The sequence below is a fragment of the Ciconia boyciana genome, chromosome 9 (genome assembly GCF_034638445.1).
Source record: "Ciconia boyciana chromosome 9, ASM3463844v1, whole genome shotgun sequence".
Classification (NCBI taxonomy): Eukaryota; Metazoa; Chordata; class Aves; order Ciconiiformes; family Ciconiidae; genus Ciconia; species Ciconia boyciana.
This window is the reverse complement of record NC_132942.1, coordinates 18,440,523-18,465,178: the sequence shown is the minus strand read 5'-3', so window position 1 is coordinate 18,465,178 and position 24,656 is coordinate 18,440,523. Positions and strand designations below refer to the sequence as shown.

At 36.2% G+C, this 24,656-nt stretch overlaps 1 protein-coding gene across 1 annotated transcript in view; it reads left to right on the top strand.

The window, feature by feature from the left end:
• Positions 1–1,902: 1,902 nt before the first annotated feature.
• The window catches only part of LCP2 (lymphocyte cytosolic protein 2), a 33,990-nt gene continuing 11,236 nt past the window's right edge, over positions 1,903–24,656 (top strand). Inside the window, exons 1-10 of the mRNA XM_072872504.1 lie at positions 1,903–2,135; positions 5,707–5,769; positions 9,466–9,512; positions 18,101–18,166; positions 19,086–19,117; positions 19,962–19,996; positions 21,365–21,563; positions 22,320–22,420; positions 23,666–23,735; positions 23,973–24,056. Of these exons, the coding sequence (XP_072728605.1) occupies positions 2,058–2,135; positions 5,707–5,769; positions 9,466–9,512; positions 18,101–18,166; positions 19,086–19,117; positions 19,962–19,996; positions 21,365–21,563; positions 22,320–22,420; positions 23,666–23,735; positions 23,973–24,056 (775 nt within the window). The 5' untranslated portion in view covers positions 1,903–2,057. The remainder of the gene's footprint in view (positions 2,136–5,706; positions 5,770–9,465; positions 9,513–18,100; positions 18,167–19,085; positions 19,118–19,961; positions 19,997–21,364; positions 21,564–22,319; positions 22,421–23,665; positions 23,736–23,972; positions 24,057–24,656) is intronic.

The following is a 24,656-nucleotide window of genomic DNA, read 5'->3' as shown; positions in this document are numbered from 1 at the left end:
TGTGTGCAGCTGGATTTTGCAAAATGCATGGAATATGCATGTAGCTATAATGTACTCACAGAGACATAGACAGGATCCAAGCAAATAATAATGATTAGATAAATGTGTTAGAATTTCTGTGTTAGTTGCTCTCTAGACTAGGAGATGGACTTTAAAGGTGACTGCTTTTCTCCTATCTCAGCATCAGAATAAATGATGCTATGATTCTTCTATAACATCATTAGAATAAATTTTGACCAGACTAATTGGTTTTATATTAGTACAAATAAGGAATAACACAATTGAAATTAGAGCTGCTATGCTGGATTTGGGATAGAAATTAGATTAGAAGGTAATGAAATACTGTAATAGAACAAACAATTAGAAATTATAGCACAGGCTTCTTCCTGTCTCTGTACTGTAAGAAACTTGTTTCTCTGTTGAAAGACATGGTGTGTGATTGGGTGTCTGAGATGTATGCTGTGTAATCTCCCCTTTACCACTGCTGATAATGCACCATCAAAACAACTTCTCCTTTGGGGATTCTTTGTCACAAATTAATTTAGCCCTATTTTGTCCCCAGACCTAGACCTACAATGAAGACTTGATGATATTTCTGTGATACTGTCAGTACATGCCTCAGATGATTCATACAGGTCATTTCAAATAAGAACCCATAAACCATATCATGGTATATCTGTATTTAATAAATGCTACACTGTTTAGAACAGCTGTTACAGCAGTTCAGTTTTAGCATTTTAAATACCATGCTGCCATCATTTACCAAAATTTTTCCAGAAAAAGTAAGCTACTTTAAATTAGACTGTGAATTTCAAAAGGAAAACTCTTATATACTATAGAGACTTGTAGATATGATCTCAAATACATGCACTCGTATGCAATGCACTTGCAAATTACATACCCAAGGTTAGAAGGTCTTCAATGACTAGAAATAGCGAGTGATGCATTTCATTAGAAAGAAGAGAAACTTTCCTTTCCAGTGCTTCAGAACTATGCATCTATTCTTACTAATATAGGAAGCTCACAAAATAGCACCTTTTGTGCAGTCTACTGGAGCAGATGTGAACAAGGACACCAAGCATTCATACCAGCACAACTTTGGGAGGAAGTTCCACATCAAGAAAAGGGAGAATGGGCATGCTGTCTTTTTTAAAAAAAACAGGCACATTTGGAATTACTAAATGTAGTCTCACCAAAGGGACCTACTGATAGGATGATGCCTGAATTGGCTATACATGACAGATGCAGTCTATCATGTCCCTGTGGTAATATTATGGTTCTGTGCATTCTTTTTCAGACACAAAAATCCTCATTAGAGGTAGCTGAAAAATGGAGCACTGAAACAATGACAATGTAATAATTTTTCATCTAAGCTTGTCCATTCTTTCAGTTTCACTGAGAGGTTCCTTATTTGAAGGAATGCTGACTGTAATTCCATCCCTAATTCACGAATAAGTCCTTATGTACAACTCCAACAATAACCTTTTATTGTTGTACAAATCAAACAAAGGTAATGTGATTCTTCAGGTAGTGAGGTAAGTTGAAAAAGTTTCTCTTAAGTGAACATTTTCTTCTTTGGAGGGGGGCTTGCCTGGGCTAGACTTGCACAGAAGCAGTAACCAATATCTATGCAGATAATATGCCAATATTTTTATACTGTATGGAGTGTGTAAATACATAAGTATTTATGTATGCAATTATAAGCAAATAGGGTCCATAGGAGCTTACTTATATGTAGCAGGCAGAACATTTTCAACACTTTGCTGTGCTTCCTTGTTTACTTATTTATATTCAGACAAAGGAAGTGGTAAGGCTGACTAGCTGACAACTTTTCTGAGAAGAGACCATTTTGTATTAGAGGAAGCAGTATCTCTCTTGGATGTCCTAACGACGTAGTTCTAAATTAAAAAAACCCCAGGACTTAAACAGAAGAAGCTGGGCATTAGGCAAGGAATTACTGGACACGCTGGAGGTGGTCACACACAGGGAATATATGGCTGTTTCATCGATAGCACTGCTATGAACATTCTCTAACTGCCTAGAGGAGAAAACTTACAATGGATTTGCGAAACATTCCCTACCGTTCAGACGTGGTTACGTGGAACCCAGATGATTTAGCAGAATATTTTAGGACGGTAAGTTTAACTGTGTTTTATCTTTGTATGATGGAGGAACAAACTACTGTAACATTGTGCTAAAGTTACCTATTTTTATAATGGGCAAAGATTGCTGCAAAACTAAAAGCAAAACCACTGACAATTAAGAAGCTGAGCTAAACTGGCCAGTGAAATCTATAAATTAATCTTGAAAGTGTGTTTTAAATTAGGTATAACAGAAACTCATGGCTTTTCAGAGAAAATGTACCCTTTACTACAACAATTGTTGATATAACATATATTAACAACTGTAGAAGGTATTAATGTGTGAAGATTGCAAGCTTTCTAGGTCGTCTTCAATGATTTTCAGAAGAGAGATTTTTTTCAAATTGCTCAGTGTTCACAAATGAGCCTCTGAATGTCTTTGCTAATCACATCCATGAGAACCCAGCCAGGAACTTAACAGTTGTGGATACACAGACTCCTAATTTTTTTAGGCTCAGTTGGAAAAACCTTTCACCTTTTGGTTTGACTTCCCTGTTCTAAAACTTCTTGGGCAAAACTCATGGCTCAAGATTGCTAGCTACCCTTTCTTTCCTGTCACTGTTACTTTTTCTGATGTTACCTTGTGTGACACGCTAGGAATTTCTGTTTCTTTTGACATCATTTTCACTTGTGACAAATCTATACATTTTATTTTACAATGCAGAGGAGTTTCCACACTGAAGAAATACTTTGAAAAGCAATAAAGGAATTCACTGCCAATATATATCCTCTGCACAGCAATGCTGACACCTTTGTAATTGCCCAGGAATGTGTAACAACTGAGCCAATTTTACTGAAATTTCATTTTTGTGTGTTCTCTGTAAATTGCTCATTTTCAAATTTACATCAGAGATAGTGCCTCCTCCATCTCCCTTTCAACTGAATATGTTTCTCCCAAAGTCCAAATATGTCAGCCTGGAATTTAACATTCAGATCAATGAGAAGATTTGGGAAGATTTTCAAGTAATGCCAACATAGCTGGTTAATTTTCAAGTGAGCTGTCAGACTAGACTTGTAAAACCTGGAACAGTTTGGGCTTCATTTTGAAATCATGTGAAATTTATTGTTTCAACAACTCCTATAACTCTGTAAGAGTTTTCTTTAGGGAGTTGAGGCAAGTTTGATACTACAATGCAAAACTAGCTAATAAAGACAAGCAGATCAAACACAAAGCCTACGTCTACCAAATCTCCAGAGAAGTAAAACTGCCAACTACTTGCAAACCTCTAATTTTAGGGTGCAGGGGTTAGTGGCACAGGAAAGTGAAATGAAGATTTGGAGATGGAACAGATGATATCATTATCAACAGGTAACTTCAGACAAATATGAAAAACATTACAACACTGGTGCATGGTGGTTTGGATCACCATTTCCAAGAGACTAAGAAGGGAAATGGCTTCCTGAAAGAGTTGATAATGATATTCTTAACAGTGATAAAAGGATTAACTGTAAGTTCTATCATAACTGAATGGGCCTGGTTACATTAATTTTTGAGTACCTCTCCTCTACTGATCCAGATACCCCCCAGGATAGATATAATCTTGGCATTCCATTTTTGGGGAGATGAATTAGGGCAAAAGCTGCTTAAAGTCATCTAAGAAATCTGTGTAAGACAATAATGTCAGCCTAAGTCACCCAGCTCTGGGCAACTGCCATAAGTGACCAGATCTTCTCCCCAGATAAACTCATACAATTTCCCTCACACATATCATTAAAGGGACAAATATTATACCTTAGGAATGCTTTATTTGCATCTGACTAATATATTTTGCCTGCAGCCATATGTTCAAAGTCCAGGATTCAAGTCCAAGAGGGATAAGCAATTTTTTTCCTTTTAAACTGAGATAATTGTGGGATGATTTTCAAAGGACAATCACATTCAAATCTTCTCTCACCTGAAGTGATTGGTCATGACACAGGGCAGTGGTAAGATTTTCATCAATTCATTGTTAGCTTACACCTTCTCATTAACAAAATTCAAGCAGCACACACATCAGTAATTTATGTAACAATACTATGATGTATTACTGGCATGAATAAATTCCTCAGTTTCTGTCAAATAAGAATTCTTCATACTTAACAGTAATAACATCTAATTTATTATTCTAGGTGTGCTAACTTAAAGCCTATGTTAATTTAAGCTATGCATTCAAAATAGGGAAGGACCAATAAAGAACCAAACCTTCAAATAATTTCTAAAGACTTTAAATTTTTTTAGAAAAAGCAAAGATGTTCATATTTGTAATATCCCGAGGGTTATTTTTAATAGCTAAACAGTAATTTTCATCAATTACTTTAAGAATGAGATTAAGTCTCAGTCACACTGATGCATTCTACCAAGTATAGCAGTTGCTCACTGCTGCATACAAACTTGTGCTGGTAATGTCATGATAGCACTCACTATATGAAAGAGACATTATTTACAGGTTTAAGTCCTCAGTCTGCAGAAAAGTCTTAATCTGTATCCTAAAATATTTAGCAGAGTTAGGTCTGTTTCTGCATATGAGTAACTGAAGGTGGCTCCTAAAACTATTCTCTCAGCTCTTCAGATGTTTTCAGGATCTGTTCTCATATAACACCAAGTTACAAGATTACTCCTTAAAATTAATAAATAGGATAGAACTAAGAAAGGACATAATACTCCCTATAAGATGTTCTCTGCTTTAGGGGAATTATTGCAGCAGCACACGATCATTTGTCTGCATAACTTTCACTAACTAAAGTTTCAGGCAGGACCAGAGCCATTCTTCTGTCTTGAAGGCTCCAAAAAGTCACTTTGTCTACCTGCTCTTTGGGTTCCTTCTTGGTATGGACTTGATCAGCTTGAAACAGAAAAAAGGCATTCTAGCCAGATCAAAAATATAAGCTGTGTTCTCACATTATGCTATTACTATTCAAATAAAAAAAACCCTTAAGACACCCACTGGAAATATTTAAGTCATGTCTTGCTAAATGTGGCTAGATTTTTTTTTTTTCCTAAGTCTCCCAAATTACTGTAAAATTTTTGCCTGGTAAGACCCGGAGCTTTCTTTTCTTATGTACATGATCAACTTCTAAAATGCATGTCCTTGTCCTAGATGCTACTGTAAAACATAATATTGTGGAAAAGCTTTCCAAATATTATAGATAATTTCCAGGATTAACAAGCGACATTTCCATCCAGAAGAGGAAGCTTTTCAATCACAACAATGAATTCAGTGTCTGGAATCAGGGCTTCACTATTCCAAGTTACTAAGGTTTTTGCTGTACTTGTGTTTTCCGCAGCTGTTCATCCCAGTCCGTACCACAACTATCCATTTTCCAAATATTTTTTTGGGCCAGGCAGCTGTGAGGTGGTTTTTAAATGTGAGGAATTACATGTTCCTAAATGGATGAAAATCCTCAAGTCCACTGAAGAATCTTTGTCTTAAATATCCATGTATACAGAACAAAATGAGCTATTTAGACAGGCTCTAGCATACAAAAGGGTAACTTGAAGCATCTACTCAAAGCCAGCCGTGTGTCTAAGTGTCTTAATCCATTCTTATAAGTAATGGTGCAATAATCATCTTCTTTTCATTGACAGTTAAAGTATAAGGACTGTGAGAAAGTCGTGAGAAAGCACAGCATAAATGGACAAAGGTTTTTGGTAAGTAGAGTTGTAAAATTCCTTCCTATAAAATTCCAGTCAAGTGATTGTTTCAGCTCCTCCTTACTTTGCACTGGCAGATGCAAAGTACTTAGCTTGCAGATGGCTACTCTGGTATAAATATGAGAAGTAAATGCCTTGCTAAAATCAGTGAGACATCTTGCTTTAAATATGGAAGGCTGGGAACCCAAGCATGTTGTTTAATATGCATATATTTTTAGTATTTTTTAAACTGACAGAGAAGTTACAAAACCACAATCTTGTCTTGAATTCATCTCTTCCTTTATAGGAAGTGCTTGTTTTCAAATACCAACTACAGAAAACTCACATTTATTAATTCTCTCCTACTAAAGAAGACAGAGACCTGTTCAGAATGACTGGCCTTCTATTGTAATCACTGTTTCATGTCTCTGTAGTTAAAATTAGATTTATTCTGCAGCAATACACAAAATCAATGAACTTTAAGAGCACCAAAACTAGTAAGCAAAGTCCCAGTGGGTTTAAATCAACATTGCTCCAGGCTTTACTAAGAGCTTGGCTTAACTTTAGAAAAGCTGACAACTTCCATTGACATAGCTGCAGGTTTCAGGTCTTAAATACGCATCCATGAAGATGTATAAGGGCTTTTATTATTACTTCATTTTACTTCTATTTTATTTTATTTCCAAATATTAACTATTTTTCCCAAAAGTAGTAATTTTGATTATTGTATAATTAATCATAGTGGGGAAATCTATGCATACCTCTTCTAAAGCCTTCTTATTTTTTATTTACTTGTCCTAATGTATCAAGCTTTTTGACATTTCATTGAAATGAGATATAAAAATTTTCAAACACCTTTTGTAGGAACAGGATATTACACCTCCTTCCTTCTGGGTGGAGTCAGAATTATTCAGATGTGTGCCCTATGATTTATCCTACTAACCCCTAAGCGATTCTCCTTAGCTCAGCCACTAAGGATCTGTGGCTGGAGTGGGAGTTCTGGCTCTGGAGGCATTATGAAATTCTGGGAGTTTGTGAGGTACAAATAACAAGAGCAATAACTGTGTGATTCCTAAGTGATTTTTGTAATTTTTTATTATTTCCAGAGTGTTTCTGTAAATACATAGCTCAGAGTGCAGCATTTCTTCAGAAGCATCCTAGTAGATTCAAAGGATGCTTTTCTATTAAGTAAGCAAGCAAGCAGCTGCTCATGTCTGCTGAGACTTTTTTTTAAGCTTTTGACCTACTTGTCAATTGTATAATGCAAAAAAGGTTCACCTGTTAAACAGAAAAGGAGACTTTAAGTGGAATATTCTAGAGTACAATGCAATCTTGAAAAAAATTGCTTCTCTGTATGAATGATTTTTCTAAGAAGTATCTTTTTACATTTTGTAAGTTATTGGAAACTGCCAAATTACATTCGCACAGAAGAAACTGTTAAGACTGAGTGTTTGCAAGTTTTATATCTATTGTCAGATCTACATGGTAAACCTGACTGTAAAAAATATTGCTGTCTTATTCATCGGAATAACATCCTAGTTTCAAAGTCACATTTCTGTATCTACTGGCTACCACAAGGAAAGTCCAGTTGAGAGGTAGTAGGAATAAAACCAGAGGGATTCCATGTAACTTACTCTAACAAAATTCTCTAATATTTAAAATGGCAACATGGCCCTTTATGAGAGTTTAAACTCATAATATTTGTCAGGTTTATCACCAGAATAGAATTCCAGAGAGAAGCTTAAAAAGTCTTTTTAAAAAATTATGATCCTTCAGTAAATCCTGCAGGACATTTTTCTGCGTTTTACTCCTGTGAGTACTCCCAGAGGCAAAACAGTGCTGGAAAACACAGAGAGGATTTGTTCTGTTCTGAAAATCATTGATAGCATTGTGAACCAATGTATAATTAGAAACTTCTTACTGTTGGCAGCAAGAAAGACAGCAAGAACTAGACTATCATCCATGTTCCAAAGAGGGTTTGTGAAGCTTGTGATTAACTGAACAAACTGCTTTCTCAAAAGTTTTCATAATGCACTAATCTGTCCTAAACTTGGAGTTGCATATGATGGAAGAAGAGAGGGGCCGACTCTCTATGCAGGAACATCCGTAAAGCTCTCGAGACTTAGCACATCTCAGTTCAGGCCAGGAGTAATCTGCAATCTCATTGCTACATTATGGTTGAAGGGGGAAGAAACACTCTCTCCCCCATCCCAGTTTCTAGAAATATTTTTGTTAGGCTGCCAAGGCTGCTCTTAAGTCCAAGGAGTTTTCCAGCTACATCTGCACTAGAACATGTGATTTTACATACAGTCTGATGTTTCAGATAAGGTTCTTAGCACAAAACTCTTCTCTACTCCAGCAAATGGTGCTCTATTTTAAAATTTACTGGTTTAACCTGAAACTTTGCAATCATGCACAACTTTGCCTGATTTCACCATGCAGACATGAAGGAATTCAATATATCTAGCTTCTGAAGACACTTAAATACCATATTTTTTAGCTGTACTAAAAAGATGTAAAGCAAAATAGCATAAAATCAGAATCTACAGTAGAAGTTTGCCTTCCCTACCAGGAACAGCTCTTTACAAAGGGCATTTCATTGCACATTGCTTTAAAACTACAAGTGTTTAAGAAAGCATTTGAAATATTCTGTCCTTTTATATTCACTGTGAGAAGCATAATTCCAAAACTGCCAGGAAGAATGCCACTGATGATGATTTCAAGCAGACCATGCATGTTCTGTTGAGCTCACACCTGTAATCAGTAGCACAGGATGTTACCAGATGTATCTCTCTATTAATTGTTTGACACTGTCCACTGAGATGAATTATAGTATCTCGAGACTTCTGTAATAATAAATACATAAAGGATGTTTTTTCCTGTATGCTAAGTGATGTCAATGTACAATGAAAATCGATATCCAGAAAGCAAGAGAAAAAAAAGAGAAAAAAATTAGAAAACTTAAAAATAGTTCTGGAGTTTTTTGGTTTACTGTCTGTTCACCTGCTTTAGCTTAAGTATCTCTGACAATCTCTAGGGAGGAAGCTGTTGCAGAAGAGGGTTTTATTTCCAGTTCTTCTGAGAAGCAGAGCAGGGATGGATTTTAACCTTGCCTGTAAGTCAGTGTGACAATATAATGCCAATAAAGAACTGGATTAGAAACCAAATCAGAAAAGCAAATGACTTGGCTTTAACTTCGCACAGAGTCCCATTAGTTTGAAATTAATCCTGAAACAATGGCTCATCTGCTGGTAAACAAACATATTTACCTAACTCTCATCTGGTAAGAGCTGGTTTAAGATTTTACTTCTCCTTACAAATCTTTTTAACAAGCTATCATTAAAACATTGTAGCTACAGAAATACTTGTCTTTGAAGTTAGATGTGATTATTTTGTTGAAGTCCTTTGTCTGTAAACAAACACACATGATGTTTATTAACCTCCTAGCTAGTTTAATACAACTGGCAGCAACATAAAGTAAAAACCAACATCCAGCAAAACAAAAAAAATACAGAGAGGATTTTTTATTAAAATGGGTTCACTTCTCTTATGAGCCATGGGATGGGCACGCTGTTATCTTGCATTGCTTTTCTATGCACTTTATGTTCCTATCAGTTGAAACTTCATGCCACATTTTTGAATATGCAAACTTCTGTAAGTTGCAGGGTGTTCCATGGACAATTTTGTGATATACACCATGTGTTTCCTTTTCAGAACATGTCTGAAAATGATATTCAGAAATTTCCCAAACTCAGAGTGCCGTAAGTAAAGCCAAACCAATTTAACATTAAAAATAATCTTAGCTAGTCTGCAGTGAAAACTCATAGGAAATATTGGGCAAATGATTTGCAAGCCATTAGTTAGAGACCTGTTTATTGCACTGTACTGAGAGAAAAAGAAGAATGTTCCAAAATAAAAGGAACGTCGTCATGACTGCTCAAGCACAATGGTGCAATACAAAAAAATTGTCTGGGCGACGTTCAAAAGAACTCGTCCATAAATTCTTTGACTGACAGCAGCTACACAAAGGTTAAACTTTTTGCAAGTATTACCTTCGAAGTATGATTTAACTGTTCACTGCTTAACTGTTGACTTTAACTCAAAGGAAAAAAAAAAGTCAGGTATGTGCACAACAGTTGAGGAGTTCAAGCGATTTTCATCATGTGCTTTTCCTTTCAGTAGGCATTAAAGATAAATCAGTCTGGAACATTTGATTCAGTGTTAAATATCTTTCCTTAGCTCCTGTGGATTAGGCCTGGAAAAAGTTTTGCATTTATCTGAATAGCTTTCATAATTTCATAGAAGTTACTAAATGAAGAACAATATTCCCTTGAAGTCAACAGTGAGTAACAGAGACATTAGCTGCTTCTAATAATTCATGGTGAAAAATGAAGGATTTTATTTTGCTGTGAGTTGTCTGATACATATTTAAGACGGAAGTTAGAAGTTTCCTAACCATGAGACACATGGAGCTCTTCATGGTCTTCTAAACAAAGTAAGGAGAAAAAAAAAAAGGAACTCAAGTTGTTCCAACGCTGTTTCTTTGTACCTCATTTTCCAGTTCCAGACTCACTCCCTCTATGCATATCTTGATTTTGCCATGGGAGGTACAGCCTGCTTTGCCTTTTCTGATGCATCAGAGCTTGTGTAAGATGTTTTGGTGGAGATAAGAATACTGAAAAATTTTGAAATACCTGTGTAGTCTGTCACATTCATGCACTCATGGGTAAGCTGGTGGCTAGATCTGAGGGCAGGAGGATACCTCTGTTCGGATCAGATATGAAAGGACTTGAACTTGAAAGACTTGGACATGACATGTTTCTTAAGATCATATCTATGTTTTCACACAATAAATTTCCCGATAATAGGGACTGGTGGTGTATGATGTGTTAGTAAGAAGGCCTAGATGCTATAAAAAAAATTGCCCAGATGTCTCAGCATTTTTGAACTTACTGTCAATTAAAAGAAACATTTAATTATCGTTACTGAGACTGAGGGACCAGAGTTACACCAGATTGTCTGTGAAAAACTCATTTTACCATACTGTAAAACGCATTTGCTTGTAATACTCTGATAATTTGTCCCTCTTTAACAGTCTTTTGGCAAAATTGCCTTGTGTTCTCCTTGTTTGAAATTCTAATTTTGAGAACTTTTGGTGATTTCCTTTCAAATTCGTGAGTCAAAAGTGGTCAGTAGAAGGTCTAATAAACACACATACAAGAGATATTAATGTCATAGCTGAATAGTTAAAACAAAATCTAACAATGTAGAGTTGCTCCTATCTCATCTAATCTGTTGATATCTCAAAAATGTTTTGAAAATTAGATTTTCATAGTCCACTTACTTACCTTGTAACAGTCTAGAAGAAAGTGAATAGCCTTTTCTAGTCAGATCTTTTGGGTTTCTCAACAAGAAGAAAACTTGAAATCAAGAGCTTTAAAAGAAGAGTGAAGCTTGGTGCACAACTTGAAGAACTGAATAAATAAGTAAATTAATAAATCTGAATGAAAGTTCTGGAACTAATGCCCTTGTTCTCAGCTTTCTCCACACTTGCAAACACGGAAATAATTCATTAGAATATTGTGAATATACGTGGAAAAATGTTGATGTGATATGGGGGTCCTCCATGTAATGTCACTGTTTAAAACAAGAATTTAGAGCTTTAATAGGGAAGAGAACTGGTTGCCATTTAAAAAAACCCAAACAAACAACAGAATAATATTCATGGGTAGAAGAACCTGACATTCTTTTTAACATTAATTTCATTACTCAGAATTTCATTATTCAGAACCTCCACGCTCTCACCAAAATGGAAAGTGCTTGCTGTTGACTTCTACTAGGACATATTAACTCCTTACTTTTATATCATAATGCAAACCTCACCTAGCAGGAGAAGTTTTTCTAGAAGCTGAAATACACATTAGCATATTATAGTTATAGTACATGATATGCAACAGTGCTAAAATCTGAGCATATTCTGTAAAAATGTTTAATATAAATAGCGTCACACTTACAGCACTGACCAGTGGAATGAATAAAAAGTACATATACAAGAGAGATTGTTCTCCAGTAACTTTAGCAGGGTTATGCTGACCTACATGTACTGAGAACAGAACCCAGCACTTGCAACTATACAAGGTTTGCAAACCACAGCCTACATCCATACAGACCTCCTGAGCTGGGTATGTGGTTTTACTAAATATATACGTTTGAGCAAATCTACTGATCCAGTTTTGAATATAACTGTGTCATTACTTGGGGATGATTCTGTGACTTTTAGAAGAATCTTTAAGTGCCTAAGTAGGTAACAGTTGTTGTTACAAAGTATGATAGGCCACTTTCCAAAACTAATAAACTCCCCCACAATCTTCTGTTATTAACAGAATTATTATTTTGAAAGTTAATCTCCACCAGCCATGTTACAGATGTGGATCTTCATGAATCTTCTTTTGGCTTACTTTTAAATACCAAAAAAGGATTTAAACACTATTTTGAAAATTAAAATACTTCATAAAATCTTTAAAACTCTCCATTAAAAGGGCTGAACTCTTTATTGAAAACTTTGGTAAAAATTTACGTATATAAGGGCACCATATAAAAGTGGCTGATACATCCAGACAGTCCTGCAAGTTTTATTCTGGCTACCGTTTTGCAGGCAAAAACATTAACGGACAATAAGTCTGCACAGGATTCACTGCACCTGCATATGCATAGGCCACACACAGATTTCTTGAGGGATCATAACAAACTCTACAGTTCATTTACCTCAGTAGGGATTCCCATTCTTGTTTGCAGTCACCACCTAACTTTCTTGTACACCTGTCAGAGATACTGAGGTCTTGTACACAAGGTGATCTATACTGGCATGATTAAGGAAATCTATCCCGCATGTCTATTGGGGCATGATATCTTGTGGAGGATGGAAAATGAAGGCTGAATGAAGATCAACTTTGTCACGGAGTATTTGAGAGGTTCAAAACCAAAAGTTGTCCTCATCTTTGAGTTGTGCGTAAAGCTGTGCCAAACAGAGCATGAGTTGACTGGAAACCCACATGCCCTCCTTTCCTTGCAGTATCTGAGCCTTTAAATAAACCTGCAAATTTGAAACTATTCTTCCATTTGGGGCTTCTCTGATAAATATAAGTAAGTTTTTACTCTCATTCAGAATATTTACATTGATGATGCTGTCGCTCTTTGGAACCCTGAGACCTCTTGCACTTATGTTGCTATTAAAGCAATCTTAGGGAGAAGTTTAGAAAATAAACTTTGCTTAATGCTATATTTTGATTTAACATGGAAGCCTTTCTTTCATTCCCACTTAGGTGCACAGTAGAATCAAAGGTCTAGCTGAGGCACAAGGTCCCAAAGCAAAAGGCAGAGTACAGCTCCACTTGCTGCTTCACTTTCACTCTTTCCTTTCGACAAGAGGGAGGTGGAAAAAGCCACTTGGTCTTTGCCAGTTCTGTGTTGTAGTTGAACTGCTCTGGGTGGACATAGGGAAGAGGAATTGAAGAGATATTCTTGGACTGGTTTAAGGCTCCAGTTCAAAAGGCAGTACACTTGAACACATGCTGAGGTTCAGGCACTTCTTCAAGCTAAATAGAAAATGCCACCACATAGTATTTCTACTTGAGTATATACATTCCTATTTGAAGATACAGAGTATCAGCTTTAGATCACTTGGTAAAAATTTACTTTTAAGAATACTAACCATATCTTAAGAGTTTAAGCATAGTTGCCATTCTGTGAAAAGATACATGCCTATCTGTTCCAGTGCCCTACATAGATCTGCTATGGCACTGATGAACGATCTTTGAAGACCTGATACTGCATGATTACATGTGGTGGAACCCAGTCTCCAGGTTCCAGACCACAAAGGGTTTTCCCTACCTCACTTGTTCACAGATTTAGTGGAAATCTATGGCCCAGGAGACATTCAGCCATTATCCTAAAGTTATCACATTGCCACAGACCTTTAAGGAGCAGCAACGTTTGGGCCAAGTAATCTATTGGTAGGAACACCCAACATACATTTTCTCCTTTTTCCCACTGAGAAATTAAAATAATAATTGTGGCATGACCATCAGCTTTAGAGATTGGGTTATCATGAATGTAGCTGTCATCATAAGTAAGAGATAGCGTCACGGTTGACCTGACAATTTGTTCAGTTATTAATAGCTTAGCTCAGTTGCAACCTGTTTTCTTCAAACATACACTATGCTTAACACTTGGCATTTTTGTAACAATATGAAAAACTGTAAAAAACCATAGTGTTATGTTTTTTGTTGAGGTCATTCATATTACTCTTGTACTTGCTATATCTTATGACAGAACCATTTAAGTTAATATTAATACCACTCAGTTAACATACACACCTGAAGCTTCACAAAAACCACACTGCATCCTGAAAGAGTAAATGGTAAATTGGTGAAACAGGGAAATGATATGGTATATTTTACACAGAGCAGAAATTGAATATCTGTCTTAAGCGCTAAATGAAACTCAGACCTAATCACGAGGGTCTAATTAACATTTTGATAATAAACCTAATGAAACAAAAGGCCCATATAGAGCTTAAGGGACACATGGAGTTTTCTTATTGCTCATTATCACTATTGGCAGTCACAGCAGGTCATAAAGTTTATACTTGTGGATAACAAATGTGAGTCTTGCAAAATATTTTAAAGCGTATTCAACAGAATGTGCCTTACTTAATGTGGCCAGAATTAATAAACAAGAAAAAGCAAAGATCTCATTCAAAATAATGTTGGTGGTTGGTCAATACCTGAACCATGATCTAAACACTGAAGTTAGTGTTTGCCACTCTTATTGTTTACTATCTTGAGAGAAAACTTTTCCAAGTGTTCAGTAAGTCAGGGCTGTTGATCTCTTTGGCTATCCTCAATGGCAGATTGCTGGCAAACCTGAGATTTGAAATTCTCAACCTTGGTCAGAAAGCTTATGGCATATCCCATAGCACTTGTGAAAATTTCCAGTAATAAAAAGAGCATCGTTGCACTAAAGTGCATAATTGCATCTGCCACTTCAAACACACTAAGTGTGCCGAGTTCTGAATGGGACACATTCAGAGCCTACAAACATGGCACAGTCTGAAAGTTGTTCTACTTTCAGGACAGTCATAGTGCAAACCTAAAAATTAAGAAATCTATGGTGCCTTTCTCTTTTAAAAAGTTATGCCTTGGCCAGAGGTGAATGTGTGTGCACACATGCTCTCTCAGATGGGATGCTAAAGGTTGTTGAAAGGTTTAGAACATAACTGATATTCAGTCAGTTTTGAAGTCAACATAATAGTATTGCATCAGCCCAACAGACTTTTCTCAAAGGCCAAAACAAAGACTTCATCACCAACTATGCTCTTGACAGTATTCAATATGCAACTATGCACCTTCCTGGTCCTAGAGGACTTTGCCTTCCACCTCTCTCACCCATCTTAAGTCTTTTATCCCAATACAGGTAGAATGGATTCTACTCACGACAACAATATCTGCAGTTAAGCAAACAAAAGCCAGTTTTGGAGTACTGCTTTGGGGGTTGGTTGTGTGGTTTTTTTTTTATTTTCAACTTCCTGCCAGTTTTAAGCTAAGCGTCTAGTGGAGGAGGTAGAAAGAGAAAGAGAAGTCTGAGTAACATTTTCTGCAAGTGCTGTTGCCTTATCCTCTCCTATCATCCACTCCCACAACTCAGAAAGCAGTGTGGTTTTGGTACTTCCTTCCTCACATGGCTACAGACTCAGCTGCTCAGTGCACTGATCTTCTGTAATAATGTTGCTTGTAAAGTGTTACCATTCTAAACATTGCTTTCTTCTAATAACCTCTCTGAGCCATTGGTTTGAAGCATTTCAAATAAACTTAAAATAAAGATTAGACACTGTATTTTAAGCAGCAAATGATTAATTTTTTGGCAGCAAGATAAGATGAGCAACTTTTTCCTTTCAGTTTTTCCTCAGAAACCGGTTGTTGTAAATCCTCATAGCAGCCAACCCAGGTTTAGTCCAGAAAGCTTCCAAACACTCAGGTCCCATTCATACCCATGGAAGTCTGAACTAAAAGAATTATTAGCTCTAAAACCAGTGATCTTCATTTTACTTCTTTAGCTGAAAATAAACACAATATTATGAAAGATCCTTCCTCTACCTTTTCTACAACAGAGAATAAGCCACACACAAGTTCCGTAATCCATTTCTCAACCAAAGCACTGGTATACGCAGTGCACTGTTCACCCCAGAACATTTCCTGATGTTTCACATGGAATTTATTATTCACACAGCAACTTCCTTATCACCTGCAGCAGAAGGAAATTTCTGGTGCAGAGGAGTGTTGATTGCACAGGAAAGAAGAAGAGCAAGAGGAGTCCTCTGTCTATAACTTGGCATTTTTCTTGCTTTACACAATTTGCTTGGGTAACAATGTCAGATTTAGACAGCTGTAATCCTTCTTAAATTATTAACATTTGTGCATGTCCTTATTTCAAAAGGGGCAAGTATGACAATATTTGCTTCAAATCAGAAAATTGCAAAGTACTGTCTTAAAAAAAGAAAAACCAAAAAATATTCTTCCTCTGCCTTTCTATTTTCATTCTTGGATCCTTGAGTACATATCCTTAACTTCAGATTACCCATCTTCATGCTTTTCAGACAACACAACCATACTGATCTGAAATGGCTTGTTCTGTGATACTTGCTGGCAGCCTGATCTGTCCTCATAGCACTTTCCATAATCAAACAGAGCAACCTTATGCCTTGAATTTATCTTTTAATCTGAATTACAGTAAGGTAAGTATTAGGAAAGGAGCAAGAGCAAGAGAAGGAATATTCAAAATAAGAGAAAGATTTTTAGCATGGTTCAGGATAAAAAAAACCAGTATGTTTTTGTTGGCTTTTGTTTAATATCAGATTGCTTGAAAGCTTCTCTTCCTTAAGTCCCAGCCCAGAAAAGCAGTTAGACATGAAAGAGATGCACAAATGAGGTCATTTGGAAAAAAACTAGGGGATTATTATTGTTGAGTAGCAGAAAAAGACATGAAAGAAGAAGAAAAACAAAACAGAGTAGTAACTGCCTGGCCATAAAAAAAGATTTTACAATACTGATATAAAGTTTGATTGACCAGATCTAAGATGTATGGAAAAGAATTCTGCAATAACAATAAAGATAAGATTTTACAGAATTTAGAATCTGAGATAAACAGACATGTTGGGTTCCTGATTTTTTTCATACTACTTTTATTTCCACAATTACTGTCTCTGACAGACCTAAATAATATAAGCTAGAAGTAAAATAGGATATTTTAAACCAGATATATGTAACCAATTTGCTTTGGTTGTCACAGGACTTTCTTGGTGGGACTTTCCTCAAAAAAAAAAAAAAGAGAATTAAGAATCAGACCAATGACTCATCTTAAGCTTTCTGTGACACAAAAACTTTATTTGAAACAAAATAATCATAGAGGCAAACTTCATTACTAGTAGAGCAGGATTCTGTTGCTCTCTGGACTTAATTCTATTAATCTCAGTAATGACTGTCTTGCAACCTCAGAGTTGTTCTCAGGGAGTCATTCAATATAAAAACTCTCAGATGTCTGTGCTGGCTATGGATGCCAGCAATATTAGCAGCATAAATGCATGCTCCTGACCGAAATTTTACTCAAGATTGCATTTCATTGGTTGTTATTCACCCTACTGTTGTATACAAACTACGCACGAGTGATGACAAACACATCCATTTGGAAAAATCTCTCTAGACATAAAGCTTATAGTCTTCATATGTTCCATGAATATTTCTGCCCTGCCCTGCCCTGCAAATGTGTTATAACATGGAACTAAATCAACCTTTTCACCTTCTTTACTGGAGGGACTCTGGATGAGGTATATCTTGGTTGCAAAGGGAGGGAGACAAAAAGAATAGAGTAGACACAGGGTACACTTATTTGCTGCTTTCGCAACCATAAGCTTGGTAGAAGCTGTTTCCTGAAGCATTATCTGCTTTTTCCATGCAAAATAATACAAATGCAATCACCATTATTTAAAGCAGTGTTCTAGTGCATGATGTCTACCACACCCAAAGGTTCTAAGGCTTGCTGGGTTTAATGTTTATTTTTAAACTTGATACAACAATATGGGTTTTTATCTATGTAAAATAAGTCTAGTTTTCAATTGGATATGCTATAGTACAACTTTGCAATAAGATGATAAATTCAATATTCCTACCACATAGTAAATAATAATTCTGGATTACCAGATTTAATTTAGTAAATATTGAGGGAAAGCAGCTAAGAAAATTACTGACAAGTTTCAACGAGTTTTTTAAACTATTTTTGTGTTTCTTTTAAATAGAATTTTAAGTAAATTAAGTCAAGAAATAAACAGAAATGAAGGGAGGCTATCTTTCTTTCCAAAATGGTAAGTAAATCAATTCAGCTTTCTTTTTCAAAGCTTTCAGATATATCTTTTCTGGTCTGTTTTCTATGTGATCAATAATACCTGGGTCAGAGGGACAGCCTGGAAATGATATAAAATAAAACTCTATTTTGTTAATGTCATCTGTTAAGAATAGCAAAGCCTGAGCCTATGAATACTCTAGATACTTCTGCCATGTCTGGAACCAAATAACATATAAATTTCATACCAATTTCCACCTGCGTAAATTAATCTTTAGGAACGCTATAAACCCTAGGCACATATTATTGCATTAATAGATCATCATTAATGCATTTCACAGACCTATACATTGTTACACTTTTTAATACTTTATGACTTATCATTGAATATAATATTCTTGCAATAGAGGAAGAGCAAAAATTGTAAGAACAATCCATGAGAAAAGAACAATTTATATTAATATACAATGAGAATCTAAGTCTAGTCTACATAACATGGTTTTGCATCATCTGATAACATGATTTTACATCTTTGCATTAAGTAGAGTTCAAAACTAGAATTGAAAACCATAAAAATATTTATCAACCCTACAGATATTTATGAACTTGACTTTCAGCACCTTGAATAGCATTAGTAAAGAAAGTTTCCATTTTCAGGACTGGGGCCCTGGTAAATTTATTTACTGAGTCCCCTTGTTTCTAAACACTTGACCTCACTGACCTGAAGGTTTTTCAAGACAGTTTAGCTTACATTAGGATCCTGTATGTGAAATATGAAGTAGTGTGGTTTTGGCATTTTGGACAGAGTTAAATTCATCTGTATAAACTTCATTCTACTGTTAAAGCTAACTATTACCTTTATTTGCAATAGATTTTAGTATGCTTCAAACATTTAAGAATTGCAAATGGAAGGAATTTATTTTTTTGTATCTTTGTTGTAGGGCCCAAACACAAAAATGTCCTGAAAATCCAGGTAAGTATGTACTGGCAGATAGTATCTAACAACAAAAAGTGTTTAAAAATACTAGAATATTAAGTTAAACCTTGCAGGGCAGAGTAAATGGGGTGAGGGGGTGGGGGGAACCCAAAACAACAAACAGGAAAAGATGAGAGCAGGAAGAAGTTGCAAAAGGAATAAAGAGTAGTAACAGGAGAACAAGTAAGAAAAAAATATTTTTAAAATCAAAAAGATGGTGAACAAAGGCAAGAGCAGAGACAGTTACATGAGCATCCCCAAAATGCCTTTCTTTAACCCAATACCTAGTATCAGTGCTTATCTATTTCTGTTCCAACACCTCTGCCCCACCGGCCCCTACTCCTAGCAGCACCCTATATTAGAGAGGTAAGCTTCTAGATGTCTGCCATGTTCTGAATTTTTATTTCAATTATTTTCTTAATAGGCCACGAGCACTAAAACTTCTGCAAGCTACCGTGTTCCCATAGTCCTACTGAAATTAAAACCCCTTTTGATATGAAAGATAAAATAGTATTAAACAAAGAGATAAGAAGTCTGTGCTCATTCTGAAAGCATTCTACTTCAAATTATATTTAAAACTGGAAGCATAGGACAAACTTGAAGTGACAGCATATATATCATCTCATGCAAGGATAGCTATACTCTTAGTTTTGAATCAGATGTTATTTACAGTACCTTTTGTGACTGTCTGCCTGCCTTTGAAAGACCTACTTTGTTCCTGTGACATGGTCTTGTGGTTCAGAACTCATCTGGGATTTGTTGTGTCTTTTTTGTCAAGTTACATCTTGATAGTTTAAAGTTGTACATGCTAAGAAGCCTGTGATTATGCTTCTTTATGCAGGATACAGTCAAGAAGACGGTGGCTGGTCTTCATTTGTGAGTATCAGGATTAACAAAACCTACTGGTTGAATGGATTACCTCTTCTGTAAGGTCTATCGTTTCTTGAATTATCTACTTTGGGCAGCATGGATGGAGTAAGCAATGGCAGGGGGTGTTAGGATGAGGAGAAAGAGAAGCAGGAGCATGAATGATTGGAGTCGCTGCATACAAATTTCTTCACTGAGAAAAGGGTCACTCCCAGTAATGCAAGGCAGAGCTTCAGAATGGCAGTCTGATACCACTGGCTCAAGTAGAAGCTCACAGCCTACGATCAGGTCTCCACAGAACCTTAGCTGAATTTTATATACCTATTTCAAGCTCTTAAAAGAGGTGGCTAGTAAAGGAAAGCTTGCTATGTTATTCAATGGCAAATCCTTGCCATTTTATTCTCTAGGGTTGATTTGTTGAAGCATCTAATTTTTTGAAGTGAGCTAGACTGCAAAAGTTCCTTTTGCCTTTCAGCACAGAAAACGCATTGGTAAACATCATTAGATGAAGCATACACAACTCAGCTAGCTAAATGAATAAGCTGACTGATGTACAGTCCAGGTTTATGAAGATCTCTTACGTTGACCAGTGCCAATGCTTTTTTGCAAAAAAGGGGGCGGGGGGGGGGGGTTAAAAACCACTTGCTACTAAGTTTGCAGGAGATTTGCTGCTATTTTAGTATAAAAGGTAAAAGTAACCACCTATAGAGCACCTGGGCTTTATGTCAATACAGAGCTAGTCTGGAAATTTCAGCCAAGATACCAATGACAAATTGAGTATTCTTTTTCTTGTAAGCCTTGGCAGATTGCACAGAAAATGTACGCAGTGACCACTACCATATTTTCACTGTGATCTTACTAGGTCCTGCAAGTTGTATGAAGCTGTTTTGATTCTGGTCAGCGGAGGGCACCAAGACCCATATCAAAGACTTCATTTTTTTCTGAAGTATTTTTAAAAACTTGAGTTGCAGGATGTAGAGTACATGCTATTACATAAGAATGAATATCAACAGGCATCAACTACTGCTCCAATGTGTTTCTAGGAAGCACTGAATTGTTTGCTGGTGCCTTGTCTGTTAGCTAAAACAAAGGCACTGTGCATTTAAATAAGCCATCACCTTATCTTGGCCTTCCACTGAAGTTACTGTTACAAAATGATACTCATTTCCTTTCTTAAGCTGTTCAGTGCTGTATGCGTTACTAAAATGCTGCCTCCTTTCCCCATTTTATTTCAACAGAGAATGTTTTCACTCAAACTGGTTGTAAAAACTTGATATCCTCCAGAGTGAAAAATACCACAGTGAAAGGCCACAAGGAAATTGCACTGCAGTGTTTAGTATCCTGTTACAGCATCCATCTTTTATGTACATTTGCCAGGATGAAGATGATGACTATGAAAGCCCTGATGATGACCAGGACAAGGAAGATGAGGCTGACTATGAATCACCAACAGAAGAACCTGAGGAAGCAGAACATGACAGTGATGGCTATGAGCCACCTCCATCCAATAACGATGAAGCACACCACAATGTCATATTTCCTGCCAAGTCACTTGCAAACAACACAGATTATATAGGTAACTACTAAAAATTGTGTTATTAATAATTTGTAAATGATATTTTCACACATCATCAGCCACATTTTAGGTGGCTGGTAATGGAATATAGGTGGTTTTTCCTTGAAGTCAACAGTGTAGTTCATGAACAAGATTTAGTGACTGCATATGGTGGCTTTGTGACTTTTAAAGCTAAATTTTCTACTTCAGACAAGCTCTGTTGGATTAAAGATTAGTTTCGTGTGATGTGTGCATTATTTGGCCTTTGGTTTGAACCTGCATGAAGTTAAACATATGTGCATACTGTATTAGCTTTAGTACTGCAACCTTGAACAGAGCAAGTTGTCACAACAGTGGCAAAAATCTCTAGTGAAAATTGGGAAAAGAAAGAGATTAGCTTTCTCAGATTGTCATTTTTTTATGTCTGATTCTTCAGCAGCCTGCAGTTGTGGAGTCAAATACAGGAGTACAAAACTGCCATTTAGACTGGCTGGTGTTTCACACAGTCATTGTGCTGTGGAATGAAATCAAATAGTGTGGGCCAACAGACTAGCAGATGGAGTCACATCACCACCAAAGGGACAGACGAGCCTATAACTCCCAAAACAACATTGATCATAAAGCAACTGTCCATTATACACTAAAACAATGTCTTTATGATATATTAACTTAAGTATGCAGATTTTTGCAAGGGCTTTTTTTCATAAATATTGAATGAGAATAAAATAACCAAACCGTTTGTGTAGTTGTTTAGTTTTGGATTTTTGTTTTCTTTAGACAGACCTCCAACAACTAGATCATCACATCAGCCTCCAGTACCACCCCAGCGACCTGGCCCATCCCCAGTACCAGCCTCATTTGGGGGAAGAGGTGCTTCTGTATGTTTCTTTCTTAATATTTCACCTATTTCCTTTGCTAGTAGCTTTTTAGAAGTCCAAGTATAATGCCATTTTTATTCAGAATGGGTATGTAGAGGAAGAATTTCAGCCATCAAGATAGATTTGAACTCTGTTACAGGGTGGTCATTTTTTCATGGAACAATTACGTTTCATGGGAAAAATATATTAAATTATTTCACATTACTTGGCTGTTTCTTACACTGGAAATTTGTACCCACCTGTGAATGCCTCTCCCATAGAAATTATAGATTTGTAATAGATCCCTTGTTGTTTCTTTAGTGATAGTTGTAAAAAGACAAAAAGGCTAAGTCTTTCCAAGCTATACTGCTAGCAATTGTCCAATTGAATTAAGACCACATAAAAATATAAGGGACTGTATAATGAGAACCCTGATGACCCAGATTTTTTTCCTTTTTTTTTGTCCTGTGAATATTTCAAAACTGAAAGCTATTGTGCTGTTTACAATTGGCACTACAGGCTCACTGTATGCCAGAACAGATGTACATTAGACTTACCCATGTACACAAATAAAGGTAATTTTAGGGTGTAATAGAAGGACTTTTGGTCTCACTCAATGTCACAATTCATATATATAAAACACATAGGAGTCAGGTGTCATGAGTTCCCAAGACTGCTGTCCTAAATTGCTGCTCTGTATTTTTGGAATAAGAACGGACATTGGAAGGCATTTCTCTGGAGAAATCTAGGTTTAGATGCAAACATCTTTTGCCGCTGCTGACAACACAATGCTGTTTGACCCCAGCTCTCCCAGTAACAAAGAACAGTCCTCTCTCCCCCTCCCTCAGTCAGCAACACAGACTTAATACATATTCCTCAACTTCAGTTACCTCCACTAATTTTAATATCAGTTTTCAAAACTAACACCTGCTGCATTGAAGGGTCAAAGATACAGCAGCATTGTTAAAGCTCCTGTTTCTTTCCTTTGACAATACTCATGCCCTCCCCAAAGATAACATCCCACTAGAGTATTCCTTGTGAGATGAAACAGATGGAGGCAATTCTACATCTAACAAAAACCCATGTATGTAGGTCATTCTTCAGGAGTGTTAATGGCTGCTATCCTTTCTGTGTTGAGCAGAGACCTATTCCTTGTGCTGTACCAGAGACAAAGATTGGCAGATGTAGTGTGGTGGGGTTAATACACTAAAATTAAAACAGAAAGGTGAAGACACACTTTAACCACATGTAAAATATTTGTTTTAGCTGCCAGCTTTTCCTCCTCCACCAAGCAACAATGACTTGAGTAGAGACAGAAATATCAAGCCTTTGAAACGTAAGTACAGCTGGTTTTCCTTTTGTAAAGCTTTTTCCATGGGCTATATAGCACTTCACTTTTGCCTCAGTTCTTATTAAATAGAAAAAATGGAACTCTCCTCAGTTCCCCTCTCTTCTACTATTTATACAGAAGCCTCACTTGTTATTCCAAGAAGTAACACCAGTTCGTGGCTATGCAAAATAAAGATACATTGACCTATATTAGCAAATTATCTTACACAGCTTTTGTGTTTAGCCCCAGCTCCTTCTATAGACAGAAGCACAAAACCCCCACTGGATCGCCTTGCTCCACCCTTTGAAAGAGAAAGCCCAGTATCAGGTCAGTATTTCCTTATGCTAATATCAATGGGGTTTTTTTAATTATTCAAAATTATCAGTTTGAATATCATTCATGCAAAATAACAAGGCTTAACCACACGCACTGTAATCTAATCATATACAAGGTGATTTGTTTATGAATAAATAATGTGAGCAGTACTTATAAAGTGAGAGGAATTGTATCTAGAAAGTAGCAACCCTAGCTCAGGACTAATTGAACAGAAAGACATTATGAGATCCCTGTGCAATAAAGGTTTGACGTAATACTTAAGTGAATGAACAAGGAAATATTTAGTAGGCTAAAAGAGGAAATAACTTTTGCATTCGAAGCTAACAAAACTCTGCATACACTACATGATTTGGCACCCAGACTTAAGAGAATGCTGAGAACTGAAAAAACACAGGAAAAAAATGGCATTTGTTTCAGACCTGAAAACCATATTTTACAAAGAATCTAAAGAGACTACTCTATGATTTTTATTTATTATCTAAACACTTTCATCTGTTATATAGTGGCATAAAAGTATCCAGTAATTCAAAGTTGAACCATAGAAAATATGATTGTAAAACATGCCACTTCAAAAATTTTTAAATTTTCCTT